This window comes from Eriocheir sinensis, chromosome 4 (genome assembly GCF_024679095.1).
Source record: "Eriocheir sinensis breed Jianghai 21 chromosome 4, ASM2467909v1, whole genome shotgun sequence".
Lineage (NCBI taxonomy): Eukaryota > Metazoa > Arthropoda > Malacostraca > Decapoda > Varunidae > Eriocheir > Eriocheir sinensis.
The window spans coordinates 1,972,090-1,992,800 of record NC_066512.1 but is presented as its reverse complement, the minus strand read 5'-3'; the positions used below and the strand labels follow the sequence as shown (position 1 = coordinate 1,992,800).

Sequence of the window (20,711 nt, the reverse complement as noted above, 5' to 3'; positions counted from 1 at the left end):
TGAACTCTCATGAAAGTACTCACAAGTGAAAGTGTAAATTACCTTTCTGAACATAAAATTCTTATTGCATTACAAAAATAATTGTTCTTTGGCTCAATAGCATAAACAGCATGAACTCACAAATGAAAAGTGATATTACCTTCCTGAGCATAAAATTAATATTCATATAAAAGAAACAGAGAACACTTTGTCCTTATCTTTGTTCAGTGAAGTTGTGACTTAATTAGCAGCAAAAAATAATTAGTATTGTTAAGTTGGCCGTTTTGCCCCAAGGGCAATGAAAATGTTAACGACAATCTCAGCGGAACAATGGTGGTGCAGAAAAATGTTTCAGTAGTCAGACTCATTCACAGAGTAACACCAAAGAATCATGCAATAACACATGAAATTTTGAGTCACAGTATTCCTACAAACACGATTTTATCAGACCCTTACCAATAGATCAGCTGGTGATAAAATATTCTGGGATTTTTTACACTCAAACAAACGACGGCGTCCAAACTTACCCCGGTGTTACAGATGACTAATGAGCCGAGGAGTAAGTCCATATCATTATCAATAGCTCGCAGAAGCGGGACTTCCGAAATAGTAAGTGCTCTGTGGAACCCACCTTTGAACGTTTTCACAAGTGACAGACGGTGAACCTTGCAGCTAGTCCCTACACAAATGTATTTGGCCGCGGACGCCTATCCTCCGTACTAAGCATGGAGCGGAAGAAAGATATTCTTAAACGGGAAAGTGTCACAGGAAACTCAGGGTTATTCTCTTGACATATATTAATGTATGTGTGTGTGTGTGTGGGGGGGGGGGGGTGCGTGTGGGGGGGTGTATGTGTATGTGTGTGTGTGTGTGTGGGTGTGTGTGAGGGTGTCTGGGTGGGTGGGTGTTTGTGTGTGTGTGTGTGTGTGTGTGTGTGTGTGTGTGTGTGTGTAATAACTTCATATTTTATTCTATATTGATTGATCGTATGGACAGATGTCAGTGACGACACATTTAAGTGAGATCTTCTTTGCTTGGCCGCGCAGAGTTTAAAGCCCATATCTTTAGATGCTTTCAGCTCTCACATCTTTTAGTAAAGGCCACAGAAGAGATAAGTCGGGTTCTCACGTTGCAGAAGCCTTGTCAAACTATCACTGAGCTCATAAAATTACCCATGAAAATACTCACAGCTTCTACGAAAGCCTTGCTACATGTGAGTGAGAAACCCCTATAATGTTTGAGAATACGACCCTAATAGTTAGAGTCTGTCCTATTGGTGAAGGCAGTTACAGCAGCCTTTCAGGAGAGCAGGATACCGCCAAAAGTAAAGGTTATAGTTTGCTTGTAACTGTTATTTGTATCAATTTACAGGTCACACCGATTATCATGACCCGTTCATCGATGGATTGAGAAGTGAGTGTCCCGCAGTGCTGCAATGGCAGAAGGAGGAGGTGCCCCGCGTAACCCTAAATCCTTAGGGGAGATGAATATTCTAGTACACAACTTTCTCCAGAGCCTATGGGGGAAGGCGACGAAGGTAAGCTGATCAACAACAACGAAAACAGTGACAAATAGCACAACAGAGAAAGCAACATTTCAAAATAATGATTGATAAAAAACAACTACTACTAATGGTAATTATGATAATGATAATAAAAATAACAATAATAGCAATAATAAAAATAATAACAATAATAATAATAATGATAATAATAATAATAATAATAATAATAATAATAATAATAATAATAATAATAATAATAATTGTAATGATAATAGGGATGATAATAATAACAATAATAATAAAAATTATGAAAGCCTTTGACAGAGTCCGGCACGAATCTTTGCTTCCTAAATTACACTTCTACGGATTCTATCCCTTTATATTTTTACATCCAGTTTCCTTTCCGATCGATTTAACTCGACTGTTGTTGACGGTCACTGTTCTTCCCCTAAACCTAAACCACAACAGTGGTGTCCCGCAGGACTCTTTTTTTTGTTTTTTTTTTATTTTTTTTTTTTTTACCTCCCACTCTCCTTCTCTTGTTCATTAATGATATTTCCAAAACAACTATCATATCCAGTTCAACACTTATGACTCAACTCTGCATTACTCAACATCTTTTAGACAGAAGGCCCTCACAACAGGAATTACAAGACGAGGCTGAATGCTACAGAACGCTTAATCTTAGATATTGTTATCATTCTTGAATGGGACAAGAATTTGACGTCCTTTAGTTTCAAAAACTCAATTTCTCCACCTGTCAACTCGATATTGTCTCCAAAACACCTATCCCCTCTTCTTAGATAACAATTACCTGTTCCCTTCTACAACAATCATTCTGTGTTAAGCTAATTGGGCGATAGTTTGAAGCAACTGACCTGTCCCCCTTTTTGAAAATCGGCGTCACATTAGCTACTTTCCATAGGTTCGGCACATAGCCAGTATTTACCGACATCTTAAAGATGTCGGTTAGTGGGTCACTGAGTACATCACCTAATTCCTTTAATATCCTCGGAAATATCCCGTCAGGACCTGGCGACTTGTTCTTCTCAAGCTTATCTATCTCATCCTGAACTACTTGCTTGATAATGATTATATCCCTCAATTTATCGCCATCCCCGCCCTCGTACACCTGAATCCTTTCCGGTATAGTCGTTCGATCCTCCTGTGTGAATACTGAAAGGAAGTAGTCGTACAACAATGTGCTCATATTTTCGTAATTTTCTACTAGCTCCCCTGTGTTTGTTTTCAGCGGTCCAATTTTCTCCCGTGTTTTTGTTCTATACATCTGAAAGAAGCCCTTAGGATTACTTTTCGCCTCATTTGCTACTTTGATCTCATAATTCCTTTTTTGCTATCCTGGTGTTTTTCTTAACTAATCTAGATAGTTCGACATACCGGCCCCTGAGATGTGTCTCACCATTCTTTATTTTCTGATAAATTCCCTTCTTTAACCCTATCTCGTGTTTTAGTCCACGAGTCATCCACTTAGGGTCATTGATTTCTTTTCTAAGTGTTCGCTGTGGTATATGCTGTCTTTGCCCCTCTACTATTACTCTAACTAAATTATTATAAGACATTTCTACCTGGTTCTCCTGGCTCTCCAATCCGCAGTTCTGGCCCTCATGAATCCCTAAATTATTCCAGTTTACCCCTTCAAGATGTCTTCGAAGCCCCTCGTAATTTGCTCTTCTAAAATCTGGCACTAACACTGGGTTTGGTTCGCGGGTTACCCCCCAGTCTAAGATAAAACGAACCGTTCTGTGGTCACTATTTCCTAACTCTCCGCCCACCTCCAACTCACGTAGCAAGTTCCCATTATTGGTTAGGACTAAGTCTTATATGTTATCTCCTCTGGTAGGCTCAGTAACTACCTGCTTAATTAAGGAAATTATCTTGTATAACTTCAAGAAAATCCTCGGCTTCCAGGTCACCCACTAGGTTTTCCCAGTCTATATTCCTATAATTAAAGTCACCCATTACCCAGACATTTCTACTCCTACTCGCCCTGCCAATCTCCTGTAGTAATATACTCGTGTCCTGCCTGTTAAGGTTGGGTGGCCTGTACAGAACTCCTAGAGTTAGTTTTTCTTTCCCTTTGTAAACGTCCACCCAAACTGATTCTGAATCCATGTTAGTTTTGACTGAATTGTTAACTAAACATTTAAGTGAGTTTTTAACATATAGCGCAACTCCACCTCCCTTTCTGCCCCTTCTGTCTTTGTGAAACATCTGATAACCCGTTATTTCAAATTCTGATCTAGAATTTCTTTTGGCAGTGTCTATTCATGTCTCAGTGGTCGCTATTATGTCAAAATTTTCTGTACAAGCTTCACCCCTTAGTAAATCTATCTTGTTTCTGAGGCTCCTGCTGTTAGTTTAGAAGATTCTTAGCCCGTCCTCTGTTACTCCCCTATAATTACTTCTAAGCTGCCTGGGTATATTATGAGCTAGATGTCCTCTCCCATTACTCCTCCCATTGCTCCCATTACTCCTCCCCCCCTCGCCTATACTATATTGTTGGTGTATGCTTCGGGAAATTTTCCCTTTGTTACGGCACCCCACACGGAATTCAGTAAACAAACCTATCCTCTGCTAAAATCTCACTGTATTGGATAGAGTGCCTTAGACACGTTTTCCTATTTTACTTGCGGTAAAATGCAAATTATACCGCATTTCCCTTCAATCTGGGAGACTCGAAAGGCTTCCGGGTATCCCCATCCCTCACTTAACCTACGAAGAGAGGTACAAAAACCAGAGGGCATCGTTGTGCTTTGTAGATCGGCCCGACCTTACGAAAAAGTAGGTGAGACTTCCGAATTCGTAAGTCATTTGTGAAATCAACCCCTGACACGGCGATGCAATTGCAGTTGCAAGGGTTCATATGATCTACCTCCCAACCAAAAATAATTCAGTCGGAATGCAATCGCTGAAGACCATAGTATAAACGAAGTCCATGTCACGAACTAGGCAGGGGGTGAAAATCTGAAAGGACAATGAAACGCATTGGTAGGAAAAACAATCATGTTGGTACACGTGGCAACATTGAACACTTTTATCACATCGAAAGATATAATTCTTAAATTCTTTTTGTGATAGTGAAGTGTCTACAAGTCCTAACACAACGATCAGCTCAAGTGAGTTACGAAAGGCTCCAGACAAGGATTCAGTGACGTCTAAACGATCATATTCAAGTAATGAATCAGCTGATGTTTGAAAACAGAACAAAACATTCTTGGTCTGAAAGAAGACTTGCCTCACTACATAATGCAATAAGAATTCAGCTATTAGGTGCCGCCAAGACAGATGGTTCCTTCTGTGGGTGGTGTGCTGTGATGTGTGAGAGTCCAAAGTCTCAATACAGGTCCTAAGGATCACACAAGGAAACACCAGGTAGTTTCTAGGTTCTTGTTGAGACCGAAAGAGTACAGTTACAGGTCGAGGGCGGGTAGCGTACTCTCTTTGTGAAGACCACCGGCTAACTGGGGCGGGTGATGCCCCCGGGCTACATTAATTTGCCTGTTTACAGTACTGGGGCTAGATTCACAAAGGCTTAGTGCGTAGTTTTGGGCCCTTAGTGCGTAGTTTTGAGAACATTGCGATACACAAAGCTCGCGTGATAATAACTACCAACTAATCGATGACATGACGGGTTAGAGCGCGAATTCACAAAGCTTTACCGCGCTCTGTGTGACGCTAAATTTGTTATTAAATAACTACTGCCTCGGGGGTGTAGTAAACGCTAACAGTATTATTATATTTACGTATAAATGCTTATAAATCGCGTTTTTCAACTTGAAATATAACTTTGCGAGTAGAGGAAGCCCATTTCTTGATAAAATGATGAGATATACACACTTTGAGAGGCATATGATAAGTGTGGGCGGTATGGCAACACCCAGCCGGGGGATTGCCAGACCTCCCTCCTCCTTCATCTTCCTACCTCCTCATCCATTCGATCATCCATCCATCTCTACAATTGTCCCTCCGTGGGACCATGGACCTTTGTCGGGTAACAGCCCATGACTTGGGCTGCAGATATGGCAAGACAGTCTTAACTTTTCCTCGTTCCTTCCTTCCGTCCTTGTCTGCCTCGGTATATATATGTGCCACATTATTTTTAATTTACTCTCTTCCTGCCTCAATCTCCTCCTTATCTTCTTTTTCTTCCCCTTAAGCATGTTCTTAGATAACAAGACATCGAACAGCAGAGTTACCTTGACGTAAATGTGCAGCAAACAACGAAATAATTGTTCCTAGATTATGATTTAGTACAGTTTGCCTTAAAAGAAAGAAAATGGGAAAAGAGAACGGGTTCTTTTGAACCAGAAGCTGGAGGGGCCTCCCTAGGACTGGCTGACGGTTTTGTGAACATGCTTGTGATTCGCTGCAAGGGCAATGACGTCATCAACCAATCAGCTGCCTCGCTGATTTAGCGCGCCTATAACTACCATCTAAAGGTTGCTCTGTGAATCTGACGCTAACGTCGGTCGCTAAATCAATAATGTGTAGTTATGTTAGTTCGTAGTTAGTGAGTATGTTTGTGAATTCCAGCCCCGGGGTATCGTTACCGAACGTTTGCCTGGACGACATCGCTAAATTCAGATCCAAAGAGGAGACTGAACGATATCGCTCGGGCTTCGCTACTGCAGAAAGCCAACTGACTGAGTAAGCTCCACGATGATGTCATCAGACTCGACAGCCAATCACAGGAAGTCTTTGAAAATTTTTCAGCCAATCATACGGCTGCATTCCTCAGCTGTGGCGGCCAACGTTGCCAGATTGTCGTACTCAGCCGCTTATATTTCCAACTTCCTACCCCAAATCGGTCTTCTGGGCTGCAATAACGAAACTCATTTATAGTTATCGTTAAAAGAGTTATATCCTGATGTTTCTTGGCAATAGTTAGGCAACTTAGGCGTTAGAAACCGGTAAATACTATGCTCTGAGTACGATAACCCTCACCTTACACACGGCAGGAAAGTACTTTTACCCAGAAAATGGCTCAACCATTGAGGAAAATGCGGCAGCCGAGGTTCAGTGAGTCTGAGCTGCTGACAATGGTTGAGGAGGTGGAGAAGAGAGAGGCAGTCATCATGGGGAGACATGACTACGGGGTATAACGGGAGAAGAAGCAGCCTATAGCTGGCAGCAAGTCGTCCTCAGCCTCTTATGGTTGCCGATTTCCGGCACAAAAACTCTCTCCTGGGCCCCGATAACTGGATTCATACATTGTTATAGTCATAATGATTGATTATTAGTGCTTCTGGGCAATAGTTAAGGGTCAGAAACCGGTAAATACGATGCTCTGGGTACGACAATCTGGCAATGGTACTTAGAGATGCCAAATTTTCTTGTGACAGTGACACTCTTTACCGGGGAGGGGGCCGGGGTGGAGGTAACGAGGCAGCGCTTGTGTTGATATTTTAGTCGTGTGCAGTGTGTACAGATCATCCATTTATAATTAAATTTGCTCTGTGTACTCTAAAACCTATATCTAATGCTAAAAAATCATAAATAAGTTTATCATGATGAACTTCGTTACGTTTACGAGGGAGCTGGGGCTCTCGTTAAGTTAACCACGCTGTGACGTCATAGTTTAGCTTCTTGGATGCCATTAACGAATGTTTACATCGGTATCTCGGTTAACGAGATCGGTAACGCTTCTTGGATCTAGGCCCTGGAAGCTTCCCCCGGCGTCTATGGGCCTCTAGAAGGCTCCGGGAAGAGCGAGCAGGGGGGCGGGGAGCAAGACCCCGTCCGCGCCCTGAGGGGCTAGCGGCCAGGCGCCAGGCGGGAAGTGTTGCCAACTCGCACATATTTTTGCTACATGTTCTTGTATGATCTAAAATATACTGTAACGTTCTAGACTGTACTGTTCTGGATATATATAGGAGAAGAGGGCGAGAGGAGACAGTCCCAGTCATAGTAAGCTAGTGGCCAGTGAAGAGTCAAGAGTGAAGTGTACTACTAAGGAAGAATATTAAACTACAGAAGCTGTGCAAAGTGTTTACATATCTCCCTGCCACGGAGTCTCCTGACGGCGACACTGAACCCAAGTAATACGTCCGGCATAACAGTATTTAATGTTAGTGCCTGCAATCTTCCTTTTGTTGCTATAGCACCAAAGCACTGCACAAGAACTGGGCGTAATGTAAGCCAAGCCTTGAGGACGTCTGCACACGTGAGCGGCGCTGTCTTGACTGAGTGAGCAGGCAAGGGGGTAAAAGGGTTGTTGGGCGCAGCTCATGTCACGATGCTCGTCCCCCAACTGCGTGCTGGCAAACCCGTTTGAGAGACCCTGCCCGTAGGCTTTGCCCTGCACCTGTCACTGACGGCGGGCTCCCCGTATGCGGATGCATCGTGGAAGCCTGCAGCGCGGTCGGGCCCCCCAGCAAGACCGGATCGGGGTCAAGGCTTGCACCCCGACCCCGACCTCTACTTTTAATTTTGTTTTTGGCTGGGATTACCTTTTTTTATTGGGGGAGGGGGTGCAAACCCCTCCGCAGCCAGTCAGTCCAGGGTCTGGACTGACTGCTCACCATAGGGCAGGGACGCAGGACCCCGCGGGAGGATTAATCCCCCGGTTACCCAGTAGCACTATATAGCCTTATTAAATATATACAAAATATTTGATACAAAATTTCAAATAGTAAATAGCTGACATATGATAAAGGGATGTAAATAGGGAGTGATGCGTCATTGCTACGGAGAGACGCGGACCCCACTGAAACGGACTCCATATTTGTATCAGACTATATCGACCTTGTGACGTCATAATTTGTTTTCTAATGCCGTTTGTAGCTGTAAACATTGCTATTTCAATTAGCAACCTTTCTATCTCAGTCAGCAGCACCGCTAACGCTTCCTGAATTCGTGTTCTGGCTCCTTGCCATTGTCCGGCGTAGCTGAGGAGACGCTGTCTTGCGCTGACTACCCGTTGCTCCCTCGCAGGGAACGAGACTCTGCTGCCATCCCGTGAAAAGGGTGCTGCAACATTATTATTGTTATTACTAGTATTATAATATTAGTAATAAGTTTATTCTTATTCTTATTCTCATTCTTATTATTATTATTATTATTATTATTATTATTATTATTATTTATATTATTGTCATTAATATTATTATTGTTATTATTATGATTATTATTACACGCGGACAGGACCTTGTCACCGCTGTTGAGGAAGGGGACGAAGTAGGACTCCGGGAGGCCATCACCAGAGGAGGCAACCTCCATGCCAAGGTTCCCGCAAATAGAGGTGTATCTATGTGTATGATGGCCGTGGCTGCCGGCAATGGACATGGCCATCTCCTGCAATGCCTGGCGGAGGCCGGGCTCAACTTGGAGGGCAGCGGCTCCGACGACTGCACACCACTGATTCATGCTGCTCTGGAGGGCCATTGCAGGACAGTAAAGGTGCTCCTGTCCCTTGGTGCCAATCCCCAGGCGAAGAGCAATGAAGGTAAGGCTGTATGAAAGCGGTGGAGGGGAGGGGACTACAATTGTGCTGTGGTAGCTTATTTGTGTTGGCTGCTAGAGGTGCTGTTGTGGTAGCGGTAGTTGCATTAAAGGTGGTTTCATTGTTTGCTGTGACTGTTGATGGTAATGCTGGTGTTGAATGCGGTTAAGTAAGGAAATTGTGTTCTTATCCAGGATTACACCGAACTCACTTCGGTATTGCCACTTTATTTCTGATAAACGTTAACGAGTTAAAACCTATACAATTTCCATCTCTTTTCTGAGTTTTGAACAACTAATTAAACGGCAATAGGATACTTGTTTTATCGTACAAAGGTTACTCTTAACTATTAGCGAACTAATGGGGAACATACGACCGAGGGTGCGTCGCTTCACTCTCTCGCCGCCCATACTCCCGACGGTCCTCCCAAGTAAACTCCCACGCAGCTGCCTTATTCATCGCAAGTCCTTCCTGGAAGGATCGATCGACTTGCCACAGACATGAGTTACATAGGTGTCCCTTAGATCTCCTCCACTCAGGGTTGTCACGTTCAGAAACAACCCTCTGAGCAGAATCGACGTCCGGGAGGCGTACCACGTGTCCGCATAGCCAGAGTTGCGTTTACGAACTAATCTTTAACAGGCCTCGATTCAGTTTCAAGGAGCTGTCGTTTCTTCGACACGTAGTCATTCCAGCAATAACCCATGATCCTGCGAAGGCACTTGGTACCAAAGGCATCGACCCGCCACTCTAAGTCACTAGTCTTTTTCCATGTATCATAGCCATACAGTAAGACAGGGAACACAAGTGGCAAGGATTCGAATCTTCGTCCGCTTGCATAGATATCGAAAACGCCATATCCTTGTGTTAAGCGAGTCTATAACACCTTGGGCCAGCCCGTCGAGTGACTTCCTAGTAAGACACACCATTGTTATGCATTACGCTTCCAAGGTATGTGAAACGTTTGGTGACCTCGACATACTCACCAATTGTATGAAAAGATCGAACTGTGTCTTCCATCAGGCCTCCAAACGATTTTACCTTGGTTTTGCCACAGGAGACTTTAAGCCCAGAGGCTTCGCCTCCTCATGCAACACTTTGAGAGCCAACACCAGGATCTCCAGCGATTCCGCAATAAGTACAGCATCGTCACTCGTCAGCAAAAATAAGATCAGTGACCTTCATGTCGCCAATAGATGCTTGGTAACGGCTTTGATCAACAACTTTGCCTATAGTACCCAGTCCATGCAACTGGTGATAAGTGATGGAGCAAGGACGCTCCCCTGCCCCGGTCTAGTTGTTACAATTATTGCATTTTTGTTGTCTCATGAAAAACTACACACAATATTTTTTTTTAAAAGTCCTACTTCTAAAAGTTCATCTAATATATACTATTGTAAAGCTTAAACAAAAACATTGTATCTTTTTTTCATTCCTAGGAAATAGCAAGATATGTAGTGTTGTTAACTCACTGTATGCAACTTGCCCCATACGCGGGGCATGTTGTTACAGCCCACGGGGTAAGTTGTTACAAATATAAAATTGAAAAAGCCTCATTAGAAACATCAGTCAGCAATTCAATTAAGGTAATACAGTAAATCATTAAATAAAGAAACATAATTTCCGTTCAAGTGATAACAGGAACACAAACAGAACAAAACTTGCTCATGATTGATTCATAATGAAGTGTAAAAAGTGCTGATCCTCCCTCGTTCAAGTTGGGCCAGGTATTGTCACTCCTTTTTATTCAACACTATAATCAGAGAGGCAGCATATATAACAATCATCTCCATTTGTGCATTCCTCATGGGATCATTATTTGTATGCCACTACTTGCAACAACTAGCACCAACCCGACCTTTATACATTCCGACGCATTTTAGGTCATGCAATCAAATTCTCGAAAAACGAAGTCCATTCGTAAATCAAGCATGAAGACAGCTATCTCAAATAACCAGGTAAGCTTTATTGTGTTATGCTTAAGTAGTAACAAATGTACGGAAGTGGGGGTTGGGGGGGTCAGCGGGGGGGTTACGGAAGAGGGGGTATCTGGACAACCCCTCCCCTACACCCCCCCCCACCCATCTCTTTTACCTTTTCCTAAAGGTTGTTAATAAAATCAATATGACCGATGAAGATACGGCACGTCACAATGAATAAACTCACTGTCTTCTCTGTAAATACGGGTTTTAAAAGGTAAAGGAGTAAAACATCATGACCATGAAAAATCAGGTAACAATTACATTGAAGCTTATTGTAATAGATGCAACCCTCAAATGAAAAAAATCACAAATTGCAGCGCACTCTCATTGCACATAATGCGGATTACGACATGACGTTAATCCCGCGTGAATTAACGCTACCTGACTTTGAAAATCAAACTAAGACCAAAACATTCAGTTCACAAATACCATGAAGTCATCATAAATGACTTGAGATTTATTGACGCGTATGTCTTTATGTCGGGTTCACTCGCGGCTTTAGCGAACCAATTCATCACCAATGGGAACGAACCCATATGCACACAACAGATGTTGAAAGATGTGTCAGCACCTGCGTTGCCATTATTGATCAAGGGAAAGTAGGTTTTTTGTTATGACTATATGGATTCGATGGAACGACTTTCTGAGACACGTCTTCCATCCCGCGAAGATTTTTTCAATTCGCTTCAAGAAGCAGAACTTTCCGAAAGTGATTATAAACATGCTCAGAATGTTTGGAAAGTAGCTGGGTGTCAGAGCCTAATGGACTATTTGTTACTTTATGTAAAAGTGGATGTTGGCCTTCTATGTGATGTCTTCCTAGAGTGGAGAGGTATGTTGAAAACCCAGTGGAGGTTGGATATTGTAAATTATGTTAGCCTGCCAGGATTTGCCTATGACTCTTTTCTATTAAAAACACAGCAGGAATTAAAGATGCTTAGTAGCCCAGACATATATCATTGCATTCAAACAAATGTGCGTGGGGGCTACACAAGTGTTGTGCGTCGTTTTGTACGCACCAATAACATCTACACGAACCCTCAGTTTAATCCAAAACATGATAGAAACACTTTCCTTTCATATCTTGACTTCAACAGTCTTTATCCCACTGTAATGCAAGAGAAATTACCATGTGGAGATATGAGAAAGCTAGATGAGACAGAAATGCACTGGTTTTTGAGCGGGAGGGGGGCTAGATCAATCAAGCAACCGATGACGATTTTGGATACCTCATTCTGTGCGATACTGAGGCTGTCTCACTTGAAGTCATTGAGAAAACGGATGACCTCCCACTGACCATCAGAATATCATCATAGAATATCATCAATAGAGATATATCATCAGCCGCACACGGATGGTATGAAGAAGAAAACCGTCCAGTACCGTGTAAGAACATAAAACTGATTGGAACACATGTTGCTCAGGAGAATATGCTGTTTGCTCTGTCCCTCCTTAAACTGCTTATTCAACTAGGCCGGGTTGTTAAAAAGTGCATGCTATTTATATGTTTAAGCAAAAGAACTTTCTTGCGGACTTCATTCAGGATAACATAGAAGCCCGCAAAAGTGCTACTTGCCCTATCAAGAAAACTGCAATCAAATGTATTTCAAACAGCATTTTTGGTCGATTCCTGATGAACGCGGCCAAATATAGTGAAGACATAGATATTGTCACCAACCGCGAAAAGTTTTTGAAGCTGGTCCGAAGTCCTTACTATAAACGTGTTTTGCCCCTCAATGATGGTCATGTAGTTGTAGTTCGCCATAAGAAATATTCACAGGTGAATCATCCAAACTACATTGGCTACTACATCCTAGAGCTGTCCAAGCTGCGACTATATGATTTCTTTTACAGTATCATGAAGGCTCATTACGGGGATCGGGCGAAACTAGTGTATTGTGACACTGATTCCTTAATAACAGAAATTGAAACTCCTGATCTATTAACAGAGTACTCGCAGGAACCCTTTAAAAGCTATATAGACACAAGTAACTTTAGCTCCTCACATTCCTTGTACAACACAGACAACAAAGGCAAGCTCGGATTTCTCAAGTCTGAAGTGAGGGAAAGAACCATCTCAGAATTTGTAGGTGTAAGACCAAAGTGCTACTCCATCCTTTTGGCAGACGGTGACCGGATGAGTTCAGCTAAGAGCGTTCCAAAGTTCATAAAGAAAAAAAATTGCTCATCAGCGATACAAAGACGTCCTATTTCAGAAGCAAACATTTACCTTTGGCTATCAGGGATTCACAGTGCACAATGGACGAATGAGTACAGTAAAATATCCCAAGAGAGGGATATCTGTAGTTGAGGACAAAAGATACTACATTAGCATCTTGGAGTCACGGTCTTACGGTCATCCCGATAATTCTGCAGGGGTAGAGGAGGAGGAGGAAGAGAAGGAGGCTGTAATCATAATTTGACCAAATTCCAATAAACATTGAGTTTGTTTGACTTGTTTATATGCCCTTTATCAAAAAATGGATGAAAAAAAAACTAATTGTCTTAAAATTTATTCGATTTGTGGAAACATGTAGATAAAACGCTTTTATGTTTCGATCTGGCTCATATATAAAAAAAATGACTCGCGAAATGTGCGCGGCGGCGGCAGCAGCGGGCGCTGCGGCGACATCGTGCGACGACAGGATGCGACAGGATGCGACAGGATTGCGTGGGCTCGGGGCGGAGCGGGGCGGGGCGGGGCGGGGGCGGGGCGGCAGCAATGGGGTAGTGGTGGTGACGAGTGAGGTCCTGTATGGAGCCAGACCACTGATTTCTATATACAAAACAGTGTGAGTTCAGCTAATGTAAGTTCGTTCTATATACAAAATAGTGTGAGTTCAGCTAATGTAAGTTCGTTCTATATACAAAACGGTGTGGTTTCAGCTAAAATGGTTTACAGCATTACTTCCACAATACGATCCGCTTTCTACTGTTTCTCCGTTTCTATTCACTATAATGTAAGCATACGCTATGGCAAAGTGATGTCTCTTTACATCCATTCGAAGAAGGCTTTACGAGAATACTCTTAAAGTCATAGAATGCTAAATAAGATAGCTCATATGCTTTAGCATGATTAATAAATTTCACAGTATATCCCGCAGGTAGGAATCATCTTAGTCTTGTGATCATCATTGGGTGCTCAGCAAGCGTTGTCTTGTTTTCACAGGCACACAAATTTCCATGCAGTTTTTCCATGCTGCATGGTTCTTTTTCATTTCCCGCCGTAGGATAGTTTCCTTAAGCAGTTAATTAGAACACCAACGAGGGAAGAAAATATTTTGGATTTGTTGTTAACTAATAAAGAGGACATAATAAGCAACATTGAGGTTGAGGGTTCATTAGGTAACAGTGATCATAAGGAAATTAAAGTTAATATTAAATGGGAGGATAGAGTCAGCAGAAACAACACTTAATACCTGACTTCAGGAAGGCGGGCTTCGAGGGTTTAAGAAAGCAGCTGCAAAAGCTTAAGAGAGTAAGATCAGAAGTAGCTGAGAGCTTAAATCATAGGGTTTCTTTTTCCTGGAGTTCACCATTGGAATACGCGTTCACCTGGGAGGCTCTCCAACAATGTTTGAGCGAAACTGTAGGGATTCAGGAGTATTTATACCCAAATCAACAATAAGATATCCATAAGGACGTGAATATACAGCATATTTATATATATATATATATATATATATATATATATATATATATATATATATATATATATATATATATATATATATATACAAACTGGTTTGCCTTCTCTTTTCCGAATATTTGTCTGCCCAGACAGTGAATTTGAGATAAATCTGACTTATTTAACCCTCTCGCGCACGATGACGCATTTCGTGTCATCAAGGGTAAAAGGTTCTGGCGGACGATGACGCGAAACGCGCCATAAAAGTAAATAAAAAATGATTAAAAATTAAGTTTTCGATGAAAGTGTGTCAAATTTGCAGCTGTTGGGATAAGTTTCTTAATAGTAACATATGTCAATCTATCTAAGGAACGTAGATGAGGAGCTCTGAGTGATTTTTATTTAGGCCACTCTGACGAGAGAAAAAAAAAGTTTTCTCGGTGTAACTCGGGAACTAATAGACGTATGAGGAATTTGAAGATACCATAAGAATCCTCACTAAAAGGTAAACTCGATGCGGCAACGTCTAAGGTCATATGACACCGAAGAGCAGGCAGAAAATATAAAGAAATGCAAGTTGAGAAAAGAAATAAGAAGAAAGAAGTTAAGAAATGAGATACAAGACATTAATTAATGCAAAATCAGAAGAAAAAAAAATGAAAGTGCGTCAAATTTGCAGTTGTTGGGATAAGTTTAATAGTAACATATGGCAATCTTTCTAAGGAACGTAGATGAGGAGCTTTGAGTGATTTTTATTTGTTAGACTACTCTGACGAGAGAAAAAAAATTCCGTTTTCTCGGTGAAACTCGGGAACTCATAGACGTATGAGGAATTTGAAGATACCATAAGAATCCTCACTAAATTCCGCTTCGGAGCATATAATCGGCTAAAAAAGATGGCCCACAAAATTTCGAGCTAGCCGCAGATTTCTCAAGAATCAGAGGGGAATGGAACACACACACACACACACACACACACACACACACACACACACACACACACACACACACACACACACACATGATCCCTATTTCACGGAAAAAGGTAAACTCGATGCGGCAACGCCTAAGGTCATATGACAACGAAGAGCGGGCAGAAAATATAAAGAAATGCAAGTTGAGAAAAGAAATAAGAAGAAAGAAGTTAAGAAATGAGATATAAGACATTAATTAATGCAAAATCAGAAAAAAAAAGACTTGGTGCTGCAGTGTTTAGGGTTAGATGGCACCAAATAACCGGAGTAATATATATATATATATATATATATATATATATATATATATATATATATATATATATATATATATATATATATATATATATATATATATATATATATATACGTTGAGGAAAGAAATAAGAAGAAACAAGTTGAGAAATGAGAAATAAGAAGATAATGATACAATACATCCAGCAAAAACTTAAATAATTTATCGAGTCTTACGTTCAATGGCGATTTTTTATTTTATTTTCGGACTTGCATTAGAGTAAATTCATATTCCAGCCTGGTCATTAACCTAATGTCCTTAACCTTTTCCGTGATTATAATCTCGTGGTCATTCGAGGGTCCAAGATCTTATCTTAACCCTTCAAGTACCCCTTCTCCCGTCACCCCCCCCTCCCTGCTGGGCACCCCTACTCCCGTCATCCTCTCGCTTCCGTACGCTAGTCCGAGAGGGGGTGAGGTTAGTGAAAGGTAAAGAGACAGGTGGGTGGGGGGGTAAGGAGGGGTCCAGATACCCCCTCTTCCGTAACCTTCCCGCTGACCCCCCCAACCCCCACTTCCGTACATTTGTTACTACTTGCTTACTGCAAGGTAACATAAGAACATAAGAACATAAGAACGCAGGAGTCTACAAGAGGCCGGTAGGCCTGTACGAGGCAGCTCCTCTGACCCTAAGCTCCCGTGTATCTAACCCCACCTAATATCGCTGTCCATGAATGTATCTAGTCTATTTTTGAATGTGACAATTGTATTGGCACTCACCACATGACTGCTAAGCCTATTCCACTCATCCACCACCCTGTTAGTAAACCAATTTTTGCCTATGTCCCTGTTGAATCTGAATTTATCCAGTTTAAACCCGTTACTTCGTGTCCTACCCGGTTCTCTTACCAACAAAACCTTATGAATGTCTCCCTTATTAAAGCCCTTCATCCATTTATAAACCTCGATCATGTCTCCACGCACCCTTCGCCTTTCTAGAGAATGCAAGTTTAACTGTTTGAGTCTTCCCTCGTATGGCAAGTTTCTCAACCCCTGAATCATCTTAGTCATTCTCCTCTGCACCGATTCTAACATTTTGATATCCATTCTATAGTAAGGTGACCAGAACTAAACCGCATAGTCAAGATGAGGTCTAACTAATGCTAAATATAGTTTGAGGAAGACTTCGGGGCTTCTGTTGCTTACGCTCCTTGAAATAAATCCCAGTACCCTATTAGCTCGATTTCTAGCTTGAATGCATTGTGCCCTTGGACGGAGATCAGAGCTCACTAAGACCCCTAAATCCCTCTCGCACCCAGACCTACTTATGAGAGTATCATTTAAGCAATAGTTATGTGAGGGGTTGTTCCTACCTACACTCAGAATACTGCACTTCCCTACATTGAACTCCATCTGCCATTTATCCGCCCAGTCATATAATCTGTTGAGTTCACCTTGGAGAATACTAGCGTCCTGATCCGACTCAATTACTCTACCGATCTTGGTATCATCTGCAAATTTACTAACATCGCTACTAATTCCTGTATCTAAGTCATTGATATAAATAATAAACAAAAGTGGACCTAATACCGAACCTTGTGGGACCCCACTCGTAACACATCCCCAGTCAGATCTTTTACCATTGATTTGCACTCTTTGCTTCCTATTGCTAAGCCACGCCTTAACCCAGTTCAAAACTTTACCCTCTACTCCGTGAGCCTGTAATTTAAGCAACATTCGTTGGTGAGGAACTTTATCAAACGCTTTACTAAAATCAAGATAGATTACATCATAATTTTCATCTCTGTCAACCGCCTCAAATACTTTATTGTAGAAGGACAAGAGATTGGTGAGGCATGACCTACCTTTTGTGAACCCATGCTGCGAGTCGTGAATTAAGCTATGTTTCTCTAAATGCTCCCGAATGTTCCTGGCTATTATGGACTCCAGCATCTTCCCTATAACCGATGTTAAGCTAATTGGGCGATAGTTTGAAGCAACTGACCTGTCCCCCTTTTTAAAAATCGGCGTCACATTAGCTACTTTCCATAGGCTCGGCACATAGCCAGTATTTACCGACATCTTAAAGATGTCGGTTAGTGGGTCACTGATTACATCACCTAACTCCTTTAAGGCGAGAAAAATTACTTTAGGGGCCCAACATTGGTCTTTTTGCTCTAGTTTGCAGAGGGTTGTCCGAGGTAGACTGCAACTTATGCACAATGTAGCCGATGGTGACACATTCCTGTACCGAGAAGCTCGGCGCCATCCGCTGTTGCAAAGTAAAAGAAAAATTACTGTGTATCAACCTACCTCTGTGCCAAAGTAACCCGGTCCCCTCTCTCTCTCTCTCTCTCTCTCTCTCTCTCTCTCTCTCTCTCTCTCTCTCTCTCTCTCTCTCTCACACACACACACACACACACACACACACACACACAGATGGGTGGGATCGAGTTTCAAGGAGAGGGAGATAAGTACTTTGGTCACGGTGCCAGCGGATTCAAGCTGTAACTTCTCTCTCTCTCTCTCTCTCTCTCTCTCTCTCTCTCTCTCTCTCTCTCTCTCTCTCTCTCTCTCTCTCTCTCTCTCTCTCACACACACACACACACACGCACTGCAGGGAGGAAGTAGGACAGAAGAAAGGAAACCGAGATAGTGAGATAGTGAGATATGTGTGATGGGGAGGCAGAGAGGGGAGGCCGCAGCTCCCGCTGGAGCCCACATGCAGCGTCTTTCTCTTTTTTTTTTTAACTCCTGTTAGAACACTTACGTTCTTACACAATAATAATAACAATAAGCTTCCTACCACTACTTGCACTATCACTTTTCACTTTCTTGGGAGCCATAATGAGGGTTAATTCAAGAAAATATGCAAACAATATCAAGAACAACAAAGCATGGCATTCAAAGCAGGGGAAGACAAGCTTGACTGAAAAGAATGGCTTCCAGCGTTGCCAGGCCCACGTTTTTCCCGCGCAATTGGGCTATTTTACAAGGGAGAGTGCGGAAAAAACGGCAGTCGCAGGTTGGCGGTTTTTGAGGCTGGAGTCCGCGGTATGACATTCACTGACTTGGCTTCACTGGTGGCGTCGTCTACAGCTGTTTGTTCGTGTTCGAACTGCGACGCACATTCGAATTGGAGGACAAAATTTGTTTGATAAATGTGTTTGAATTGGGAATTGTTCAAATTGCAAGGCGTTTGAATCACGAGGTACCACAGTGTGTGTGTGTGTGTGTGTGTGTGTGTGTATGTGTGTGTGTGTGTGTATGTGTGTGTGTGTGTGTGTGTATATATATATATATATATATATATATATATATATATATATATATATATATATATATATATATATATACATATATTTTTATTTATTTTTTATTTTTTTTACAGAAAAAGAGACAATTCAAAGGCGTGAAAAAAAAAAACAATAATGAAAAAAAGCCCGCTACCTACTGCTCCTGAATAGTGTACACAGGAGTGGTCAAAAAGAGATGTCAATGTCGGGAGGAGAGGTGTCCTGATACCCTCCTCTTGAAAGAGTTCAATTCGTAGGCAGGAGGAAATACAGATGATGGAAGATTGTTCCAGAGTTTACCAGCGTGAGGGATGAAAGAGTGAACATGCTGGTTAACTCTTGCATAAGGGGTTTGGACATTATAGGGATGAGCTTGATAAGAAAGTCGTGTGAGGCGAGACCGCGGGAGGGGGGGAGGCATGCAGTTAATAAGTTCAGAAGAGCAGTCAGCGTAAAAATATCGATAGAAGATAGAAAGAGAGGCAACATCGCGACGGAAGTTAAGAGGTAGAATACTATCAGTAAGAATAGGGGAGCTGGTGAGACGAGACAAAGAGCCTTAGACTCCACTATGTCCAATTGAGCTGTGTTAGTGGAGCTCCCCCACACGAGAGATGCATACTCCATACGAGGGCGGACAAGGCCCCTGTACAGTGGCGTACCGAGGGGGGGGGCCATGGGGCCATGGCCCCCCCCTTTTGCAAAGAAAAATAGTAATGAATAAATAAACGTTACAGGAAAATAATAGGAATATGTATATTAGCATTATGGTTACGAATGTGTGTGTGTGTGTGTGTGTGTGTGTGTGGAGTTGAGAGCTCGGTGGCACCGACTGACGGAGTTATTTCCCCTTTGGTTTTGTTTTGAGTTAATGGTAGGACATAAGGTGTGCTCTGAGTGCAAAAAAAAGTTAAATGATGGGTTCATAAAATTGTGTGAAGAGTGCGATGTCAAGCTGTCAACTGAAAACGGCGGAAGGGTGTTTGTAGCGGGAGCGGAGAGACAGGAAGAAGAGGAATACGAGATTGGGATGGCTCTGGCAGAGAGAGAGAGAGAGAGAGAGAGCCCTCGCCAGTGATGAGCCTGTTTTTGTCGGGGGAGATTTTAACGCTCACCACGAGCGTTGGGGCAGTGCTAGGCGCAACCGGGCGGGGCGTCTTCTGGCGGCCGCCCTAGAGGAAGCCCCCCGTGTTTCCCTACTTAACACTGGCGAGCCGACGCACCTCGCGGGCGGAGTCCTTGACCTCTCCTTTGTATCGGAACATTTGGGAGTTGACGCTGAGTGGTCGCTTCACCACCACCTCGTGAGTGACCACATAGCCTCCTTGATTACCCTCCGCGTCCTGCCACCAGTCCTCCCTCCCCGCCCACCCCGCTGGAACATCCGCAAGGCCGACTGGGGGAAGTTCCGCCACTCCCTCTCCGTGTTCTTTAATGTTCATCCCCGCCCCGCTGAAATCGACGCTGCTGAGGCTCGTCTCGTCGCCGCCTTTCACTCTGCGGCTGACGCGGCAATTCCACTGTCTCGACGTCCTCCTCTCCACCACCGAGACAGATGGTACTATGACGATGAGGTCCGGGAGGCAAACCACCGGGTCAACATGGCACGGAGGCTCAACCGTCGCCACAACTCCGAGGCGACCCACCACCTT

The 20,711-nt window shown here is 42.7% G+C and overlaps 1 protein-coding gene across 4 annotated transcripts in view; it reads left to right on the top strand.

Moving 5' to 3' along the window:
• LOC127007948 (ankyrin-2-like) overlaps positions 1–20,711 on the top strand; it is a 119,874-nt gene that overhangs the window by 40,388 nt on the left and 58,775 nt on the right. For all 4 annotated transcript variants that reach the window (XM_050879499.1, XM_050879512.1, XM_050879506.1 and 1 more), the window contains exons 2-3: positions 1,351–1,516; positions 8,648–8,948. In XM_050879499.1, coding sequence (XP_050735456.1) covers positions 1,415–1,516; positions 8,648–8,948 — 403 coding nt within the window. In that variant the 5' untranslated portion in view covers positions 1,351–1,414. The remainder of the gene's footprint in view (positions 1–1,350; positions 1,517–8,647; positions 8,949–20,711) is intronic.